At 37.5% G+C, this 10294-nt stretch overlaps 1 protein-coding gene across 1 annotated transcript; it reads left to right on the forward strand.

The window, feature by feature from the left end:
* The first annotated feature begins 845 nt into the window (after positions 1 to 845).
* On the forward strand, positions 846 to 8564 carry LOC129683203 (zinc finger CCCH domain-containing protein 13-like). The gene is made up of 4 exons (XM_055615839.1): positions 846 to 967; positions 1443 to 1552; positions 3062 to 3173; positions 8484 to 8564. Exons 1-4 carry the CDS (start codon positions 851 to 853, stop codon positions 8562 to 8564), a joined length of 420 nt encoding a protein of 139 aa, XP_055471814.1. The 5' UTR covers positions 846 to 850.
* Positions 8565 to 10294: the final 1730 nt, after the last annotated feature.

Here is a 10294-nt window from a genome sequence, read left to right on the forward strand (position 1 = left end):
TTTGTTTGGCTTTTTATATACTTTTGCAGTTTTTATTTTTTATTGCTCATAAATGACCCATTCATTTCTTTTAGCACCTTTGACCTTTGTGGCAGTGTGTGTTGGATTATAGAAATACTTTGGAGAGTGTTGGTTTTGGTATTACTGAAAAATGAATATTTCTGATCATATTGCCTTTCTGTGACCTCTGTACCAAAGAATATTTAAATTACATTCACTTTCCTTCTATACTGTTTTGTTGTTGTTGTTTGTTTTATTTTCTATTTTCTTCCAGACATGATGGTGCTGTGAACTGGAGATCCTCCTGCCTCAGCTTCTTGAGGCCTGCAGGGATTTAGTAACATGTAGCACCACACCCAGACTGTTCTACACTCATTTGAAACAGTACTTCTGTGGCTGTTTAAACAATATCAAGAGCTGTTTCTACTTTCAGTTAAGATTTCACTTGGCTTTATTTCCCCATGTTCTTTCCTTTCAAACTTTTTCTAGTTAACCAGTTGTTAGGTTACCAGTCTTCCCCTGCAGGACAGACCTACTGAAATTTACAACAATTTTATAAGCAACTCATAAGCTAACATTTGAAGTTGAATGTCCAGTTCAGAGGAGGTGCAGGTCTAGTGAGCGGATTCCAGAGCTGTTACAGACTTAGAATGGATGCAGTAGCTGTAATGAGTTTTTGTTTACTGGTATCCTCTGGGTGTCTTTCTCTCCATGCCCCTACCTCAAGAAAAAGTTCTTGATTTTAGAATTTTGCCCATAGCTTTGTCTGTTTGAAGTTTTAGGCTCAGGCATGTAAAAGTGAAAGATTTTACAGTTTTAACTCTCTCTTTTTTGGTTAAAGTAGTTCAAAATGTCAAAAATTAGGAGGAAGGTCACAGTGGAAAACACCAAGACTATATCTGAGAGTACATCCAGAAGACCTAGTGTGTTTGAGCGTCTTGGACCCAGCACTGGCAGCACAGCAGAGGTGAGTTGTTACTACTTTGGTCATGGGGAGCTTATTGGAAGGACCTAGGAGTGTGGGACAGTGGCAGAGCCCTTACCTAGCATGTATAGAGGCCCTAGCCTTGATCCTGTGTACTGGGAGAAACAGTTAAACTACTAGTATTGATGTCCTTCTTGCTACTATTCAGGAAAATGTGTTGTTTTTATCCTGAGGTTGGCTTAGCAAATTTTATTTTATAAAGGGGGGAATTAAGGTTTGCAAATTCCTTGTTATATAATATTTTTATTTGTTCTATGTATACAGTGTATTTTGATGCTATTCATGCCCTATTCCAGCAAACCCTCTCCCTACCCCCATGCATATCTTCCTATGGTTTCTCATTTCCTTATGGTGTTATTACTCGAGTAACATAAACTTTAATTTGGGTTGCTCTGATTTGATTTTGCCCTGGTAGCATTTTTTTCTTCAGACATTCATAGTCATATCTGCCTCCTAGACACAGTGCCGTAACTGGCTGAAGACTGGCAGCTGCCTCTATGGAAACACATGTAGGTTTGTACATGGCCCTTCACCTCGTGGGAAAGGTTACAGCAGCAATTACAGAAGGTAAACTGAGAGCTCAAACATATTCTATAGTATTAAAAATCAACTTTTACAATTTAGTGTAAAAATATGACCTAGAGCCATATATTAGGTCAGATTTTCTGTTTTGGGATTGTCTTCTTAACAGTCATAAGATTAGCAAAGTCTTTTGCTTGTTACTTTTAAGATTAATAAAACCTTAGCTTTAAAGTGTAATAGATCATTTTCTCAATATGTGTATTCAAATCAGTGAACACCTGTGAAGAGACAGTGTGGGGAGAACAGCCCCTAAAAAGCTTCCTGCCGCGCGTAGCCCTAGTTAGGTATTAAATTGCTGCTTATCAGAGATGTGGGAATTTAGTTTTAGTAAAGTTGGACTATTCACTATTAACATTGTAACATTTAAATAAGGTTTAATTGTAGTTTTCTAAAGGCATTTTAAATTTGTATGGTATACAAGTTTTACTATAAAATATACTTGCCCAATCCTTAGGGTACTGTGTTAATATAAATGTGTTTAGGGGCTAGAGGGATAGGTCAGTGGTTAAAGACTGCTCTTCTAGAAGACCTGGGTTTAGTTCCTAGCACACACGTGTCGCCTACCAGCCATCTGTAACTGCAGTCCCAGGGGATCCAGTGTCCTTTTCTGTTCTCAGGCACCAGGCATGCTCATGAGGCACAGACATACATGCAGACAAAATACCCATAGACATACAGGAAGCAAACAAACAAATAATTTTTAAAATGTAAGTGTGTTTATGCGTGGATAAACATTTCCTTTGCAGAATGTCATTTTGCCTTTGATAGAAACTTGGCTAAACCGAATTTGCACAACAAAAATCTTTTTAGTCCCCTTTTGATTGTAATAATTTTTAAAGGTAACGTATATAGTATTTTTTACTGAAATAATTTAATCGACAAACAAAGAATTTACCTAGTTTTGAAATTGTGTGTGTGTTGATTGCTTTGTCTACTTCATTAGTAGGGAAACTGAAAATTAGCCATTGGAGATGTTTTTAAAGCGTGTGGGTGTGGTCAGAGGACAGCTTTTGGGATTCTGGTTTTTCCTTCAGGCCCGCATGACAATCACTTTTACCCACTGAGCCATCTTGATGGCTGTTGGCTTTCATTTTTAAGGTGCATGAAATATTTTCCCATACTTATGTGTGGATGGGAGTGCTATTACCTCTGGAATAATTTTGTTACTTTATAACTACAATATGGCTGCTATATTTACATGGTAAACAGGAAGTAACTCAGGCTGCTATTTACATATTCATTTTCTTCAGTTCATACATTCTTACTCGTATTACCAGTGCTTAACATACTGTGTAAGTTAACATGCATTTTGAATGGCATTGTGAGAAAAATTGTAAATATCTTCATATTTTTAAATATTACTATTTAAGCTGAAACGTTATTTTTCAGAAATGTAGGCACCAAAGACAGAAAAATTATATCAGTCTTTATGAAGTTATTTGTATTATTCTTATAAAACATCATTTTACAGATCTTTGTTGTTTTGTATCACAGGTCACCAGAAAGACCTACAGGTGATCTCAGAGAAAGAATGAAGAATAAGCGTCAGGATGTGGATTCTGAATCCCAGAAACGGAATGCAGAGGAGTCATCCTCACCTGTTAGGGTAGGCATAAAATTTATAGAACCCACTTAAATATCAGTAGTCATTTATTTTCATAAATTCTACTCTAAATATTAAGTTGTATGATAAATTTATGTTAAGTCTATAATTAGACATTACAGTATTCTGTGTGAATAAATAATTGGAAGGACAGGGATTCCCTGAGAAAACCGTCTGTTCTTCCGTGTACTTAATTGAACCTAAAAGGTTTTGAACTTTCCGGGAACTCATGAGTATCTAAAAGCAGTATATAGTTGTGTAGCCAGCCATGCAGTCTGTTTTCATGAAACTCTGCAGCTTCTGTCAATCACTCCTGTCACCCCACTCATGAGCTGTGGGCAGGCCTGAAATCACTTTTTGTTTTATAACTTGTCCACCCTTTGTGCTTCTTTAAATGGACCATATAAGCTGTCATTTCTTGTGACTAGTTTCCTTCAGTTAACTTTTAACATTTATGGAAGATTATAAGATGCATTATTCTTTTGTCTTTATTTTTCTCAAAGAATATTCCATTATTAGTGTTCCATATTCTGTTTATTCGCTTGTTATTGATGGATATTTGGGCTCTTTCCACTATTTCAAATCCCCTTATGAGTGAGAACATTCATGTACAAGTTTTTAGTTAGCATATGAGATCATTTTTCTTGGTTGTATTCTGGGGAACAGAATTGCTGAATACATGTTCTAATAGTTTCTTTTCTGTTGCTGTGACAAAATTCCTGACAGAAACAACTTAGGGGATGGTTTATTTTGGCTCAAGAGTTTGGAGATGCAATAGCATCGTGGCAAGAGTGTGTGGAGCCAGATGTGCGGGCAGCTGGTCATTTGCAGAGCAGGCAGGCAGAGAACAGTGAGGGCTGTGCTCAGCTCCCTTTCTTCATGTTATTCAGTTCAGGACCCCAGTCCATAGGATGGAGTGCCTCACTTTAGCTAACCAGATTAGAAACTCCTTCACAAAAGCCCAGAGTTGTGTCTCTAGGAGATTCTAGATCCTGTCACATTGAGGGTCAGTATTAACTGTCCAGTATGTATGCATCTTTCACTTTTGAGGATCCGCTAGAGCAGTGATTCTCAACCTTCCTAATGCTCTAACCCTTTAATACAGTTCCTCATGCTGTGGTGATTCCCCAACCATAAAATTACCTCATTGCTACTTCATAACAGTAATTTGCTATTGTTATGAAGTGTAACGAAAATATATGATATGCAGGTTACCTTATATGTGACCCCCAAAAGAGGTTGTGACCCACAGGTTGAAAACCACAGCTTTAGAGTGTTGGAGCATCTTTTGGGGGGTATCTGAATCCTCCTTCATGCAAGAAAGTAATAATAACTGTAATTTTGCTACTGTTACAAAATCATGTAAATCCTAATATGCAGGATATCTGATATGCAACCCCTGTGAAAGGGTCGTTTGACTTTTAGGCGATCGTCAACAGGTTGAGAACCACTGTGCTAGACTGTCAGTTAGAGGTTGTATTGTTTTTACCTTTTGTCAAAAGGATATGAAGGTTACAATTTCTCCATTTTTTTTTTCCAGCTCCTAATTTAATTGTGATTTTACTTTGTGATAGCTAAGGAGGATGACAAGCATTATGCACACACTCACTGGTTATTGATGCATATTTGGAGATGCTCTGCCCACTTCTTAAGTCGGGCTGTCTTTATTATTGAGTTGTAAGAGTTCTTTATATTTTGAGTACAGGTAAAATACATTCTTTGAAGGTTTCAAGTTTTCCATTTTTTCTAGTTATTAATGTGAAATAATTGTATATTTATATACCATCACATTTGTAGTATAAGATTTTTTTTTTTTACTTTACCATTATTAATTGGTAGTTGGCTATTGTTCATTGGTTAATTGTTAATACAAATACAGGTAATTTTCTTCTAAGTTAAAAAAATACCAAAAAATAAGGTTGCCATTCTAAAATTTTGTTTTTATTCCTTTAACTATTTTTACTCTAAAATAACTTAAAATTTAAGAAACACTATCAGAATTAGCTCACAATTCCTGTTTGCTTTCATCTTTAAGGTACCTAAAACAAATTTTATACTATTCTGTGCACTGTTATTATGTTTTAAGTTTTTTTTCTCCCAGATTGGGAGCAGTGTCATCTGCTCCTGTGCTTAGGCCAGACTCCTGGGCCCAGGCAGTGGGCTTGCCTCAGTTTCTCCAGTAAGCTGGTACTACATAGGATCTCAGCATCAGATGTAGCTGTAATTACAGTATGTGTGGGTTTCTTTCCCTATCACTTTCCACTATATTTTAAAAACAGACAAATGAAAATACCTTAAAAATTGTTTGAGAATTTCACACATGTAAATAACGTGTATATAACATCCGCACTAACAGCTCCTCTTCTGTATCTACCCGACCTTCCACATAACCTTTTCTTCCTAACTTCATGTGTCCTTCCCCTCTTTCTCTAACCCCACTGTGCCCACTGAGTGCTGCCTGGCATTTCTACACCCTGCCTTTGAGACAGGCTCTCTCACTGGCCATTGAGCTTCTGGCTCCACCTTTCTCAGGTCTCTCCAGTGCTGGGATACAGATGTGTTCGACCATGTCCAGTATTGCACGGGTGCTGCAGATCAGCCGAAGGCCACAAGAGATAGAGACACTCCCTGAAACAACAACAGCTGCTGCTCTTCCCAGCACCTGTTTTCACATTCTTGTTCCTGTTCTTTCAAACTCGAAAGTTTTGGCTTTATATATATATATATATATATATATATATATATATATATATATATATATATATATATATTTATCCCCTCCCCCCTCTTTGAGACAGGGTTTCTCTGTGTGATAGCCCAGGTTACCCTCCACTTAGTTTGTAGACTGGCCTTAGTTTTAGGCTGGCCTTGAGTCTGCTGGGATTAAAGGTGTGCATCACTGCACCCAGCCTTTTTTTTTTTTTTTTCTTTTTGCTTGCTCTTTAGGTGTCATTTGAAAAACTTTTATGATACAGGGTCATAAAGATTTATGACTTTTATATATTTTATATAAAATGTAAATAATATCAAGACTAAAATGTCCTAAAATATTAATAGGCTCTGAGTACTTCCCCCACCAGTGGGTATGTGTGAGTGTGTGTGCAAATCTGATTCCTTGAAACTTAAGTTGGCTCTGAAGTATAGCATTGACTAGATGAACTGGAATTAGTATAAGGCACAGGCAGAAGGATTTATAATGTGAACACAGTACCTCTAGGTATTGTTAGCTAAGCTCCGCTTTCAGTTGTCTCATTTATAAATTAGGAACTGGCTTTGTTGGTATGTTATGATGAAGGGGTAGGATTGGCCATTCTATGCTGATGATTTAATAAATGGCATAAAGTGGTATTAAAATGACTCTTCTGTTCTCTAATTTAAATGGACGCTAGCCTCTTAACAGGAATTGGATGTGACCATTGATTTAGGTTGTTAACACATATTTAAATATATTTTTATAAAAAGTTCTATGTTCAGATCACATTAGTAAATAGTAAATTTAGCTATTAAGAAATTTAAAGTCTGGAGCTTAAGAGATAGCTCAGCAGTTAAGAGCACTGGCTGCTCTTCCAGAGGACTTGAGTACAATTTCCAGCACCCACATGTGGCTACAACTGTCTGTTACTCCAGTCCCAAGGGATTTGATGACCTCTTCTGGCCGGTGAGAACACCAGATATGCAAGATATACAGACATATATCTAGACAAAACACTTACTCACATAAAATGAAGAAACCTTGAAAGAAAACCAGGTAAATCCTGATTGTTGCTTTCCCTAGATGAGGCCATCCTCAAAGGCAGTGAAGGGGTGAGTTAAGTGTTTCAGGAGTGGTCAGGTATCGGTGAATTCATTAAGTAAGCAGAAAGTTTGAATTTGGTTGCTTTTCAGGTTGTGAGTTTTTGAGTGTTTTGCATGACAATGAACAGTCTCCCTCTGTGGTGTGTTCAGCTGGTGACTTCTTGTTGGAGATCTTAGGGTACAGATAACAAAGGCAGAACTGAGATAGGCATGCAGTTTTTTCATAGTTAATGGATTCACTCCTTTGCCACTGACATTTACTCCAGTGTGTCTAAATTGATTATACTTGGTTTTGTGGAGAGACAGCTTCATAAATAAACAAATGGTAATTCCATGTAATAGGGTGTTGGAGATGTAAGCAGAGTGCATACTGGATAAAGTAAACAACTCCCTGCAGAACATGACACAAGGAAGGGTAGGTTTGTGGGTTGAAAAGAGAGGGGAAAATAATGTAGTTACGTATGAAGAGTTTTACAGGACTGCTGTCCTTGAGGAACTAGTATACCTATATCCTGCTATAGCATCTGAACACAAGGTGAGGGCTGAGTAGCTACTGTTCCGTTCACTTAAACAAAAGGTGTTCTGAAATGCAGCCTCAGTTGGGAAAGCTTGGTGGCCTTGTCTCTGTTGGCTCAGTCTCACTTGGAATGTGCTTGTAAGTATAAAATGTGTACTGAGCTTCAGACTGTCTGCATGAAAGTAAATAAATGTCAGTTTCTTGTAGGCTTTGATCTTTCATCAAACTTAACTTTATTTAGGGTTCCCAAGTGCTTCTACCTCCCTTCCATCCACTGACCAGAGGTAGGGGAGAAAGAAGATTATTAGGGAAAGGGGGTTGTAGATCTTTTTCGAAGTAGTTCTTTGGGATGAGTCCACTCTTCATTGTCTGGATTCCAGCAGTACAGTCTAAGGCCATCACCAAGCAGCAACACGAATCAGCATGACTCAGAAGATCGGGACAACTCAGCGAGACTCTTGGCGAAGTCAAGCAGGAAGATCAGCACAGTGATGTCCATCCAAAAAGCGATGTCTCACTGTCCGTGGGCTTCCATGTATCTCCTCTCAGAGTTCACCCATGCATGTTCTCTGCTGGTCAAAGTCACACCTCCTGCAACGAGAGAGCTCATAGCAAAATATCACATGCCCTCTCACAAGCCAGCCTCCGGCAAAAACATCACATGACTTAACCGAGTCTTCAGAGAAACCAGAAACTTCCACTTCAGTTTCTACTGGATTGCATATTGGAATGACAGATTTGAGTTAAATGGAATATATTAATATTTACTCTTATCTGCTTTATTTTTCTTTCTCATGTGACAGTAAAGAACTGTAAGGTTGCCGGTTTGTTGCATGTTTCTGTTAGAGAGGGCAGCCTTCTTGATTCAAATTGAATGTAATACAGTTGAGCTAGTTCAGTGAGGGACGTAGTCAAGCTTGAGTAATTAGGGAGTTAATACTTTAGTGAATCTACAGAACCTTTCAAATAAAGTAATTAACTTGTGTTTTATTCTCTAACAGAGGCTTGTTATTTTTCAGAATTCTGACACAGCAAATAAATTAGCATTGAGAGCAAAATTGATGCTTGAATGTAGTGAGTGAGAATAAGCATTTCTCAGTGAGAAAGGCATAAATGTGGCCTAGGAAATGTCCTAAATGTGTAGTCACATTTAAGAATAGGTTGTTTATGGTAATAGGAAAATGTCTCTTAGAGTTTAGAGACCTTCTCTGGATGGTCCCTTTGTTTACACAGAACCTTTCTTCAGGACAAATGGACAAGTGGTCTAGGTTTACTTCTATATATTGAGGTTTTTTTCTATAGTTTCTATTGTGGTAAAATAGATATAAGATTTGTCATTTGAACTTGTATATTTTGTTTTGTGGGGTTTCTTGGTTGCTTTTGAGACAGCTCTGATACTGTAAGTCAAAGAGGCCTCAAAACTCACAGTCCTGCTTCTAAACCTTAACTCCTCAAATGCCACCATGGCCAGCTTTGTTAAGTGAAGTCAATTTAGCTGCTTTAAGCTGTCGTTTTTATGAACATTTCTTGTTTATACAATGAACCTTTCAGAGATTTTTTTTCAGTTTGTCAGTTGCTTTAAATTTCTGCGTTAGACTTAATATTATTATGGGTCAGTTTAATTTGGCTATTATTTAAATTACTTTTTCAGGTTTTACCAAGTAGGTGAAGCTCAAGATGATGGCCAACATCTATCCTATTCCCCGTGCATTATTCTGACATCACACATATGCTATACCACATCCTTTCCTATTCTTAGTTGCCAAGCTTTGTCCTGTTATGAATCAAAACTTGTTTCTAGTGTGTGCATTGTGTCTGGGAGAGGTTTCTTCCAGAATGCATACTTCATTACGAGTTTTGTCCTACAGTTGCTTCCTGTCTTTCTTACTCCCATTCCAGCCATGTGCTTTGTTCCTTTTCTATCCGTGTCTTGATATTCCTGACTAGATGAGGAAAGACTGACTGTGGCTAAAAAAGGGATTGGGTCCATAGCTGCTGCAGTAAGCAGGACTCTTGCAGTGGAACGCTTTCGGTAGAAGGTAGCAATTATTGACCATCCCCTGAGCAAGCCTCATGACCTTGCTTTCAATCTGTAATAGTTAAGTAAAGTACCTGTTCCCTTGTGCCAAGTTATGGTAAAACCAAGTGGGGAAGTACTGGTAAAAAGTCTTTAGAAAAAGTAGGACTGTAAGTGCAAAGTAGAAAGTGGGGCGACACCAACAACAGTTCAGGGAGCTAATTGCTGTGGGGGTAAACTATCACATGAGGGGTACTGAAAAAGAAAAGATTTAAAAAGGAGGCTAGCTGCAAAAGTGTAAGCAGAGGCAGAAACATGTTACCTGGTAGAACTTTTAGACCAAACAGTACAGGAGTAATTATGATATTATTTTCATCATACATAGTTTTTTTTTTTTTTAATAAGAAAAACTACATGTGATGCATGAAGCTTAGTAAAGGGCTGAAAGAATATAGATTGGAATCATGTGAAGGCTTATCTATTCACATGTCTCAAAGCTGGTATTAGTCATTTGGAAGCCTCAGTTTTCCATATGGGTTTACTTATGTGAATAGTTTGGGCTTCCTCTCACCTGATGCTGGATACCAAGGGTTGATAAATTGTTACACACGTTACCCTTGCATAACAAAGAAGAACAAATGTGCATGTGGCTTGGTTCCTGTTACTATAAAATGGTATCAAAAACCAAAATCTGGGTGGTAGAATGTCTTAGCTAACAGAATATAAAAATATGTGTTATGTCAACTAGTATTATATTATATTATATTATATTATATTATATTATATTATATTATA

The sequence above is a fragment of the Psammomys obesus genome, unplaced genomic scaffold, assembly GCF_907164565.1.
Source record: "Psammomys obesus unplaced genomic scaffold, mPsaObe1.curated_primary_1811, whole genome shotgun sequence".
Classification (NCBI taxonomy): domain Eukaryota; kingdom Metazoa; phylum Chordata; class Mammalia; order Rodentia; family Muridae; genus Psammomys; species Psammomys obesus.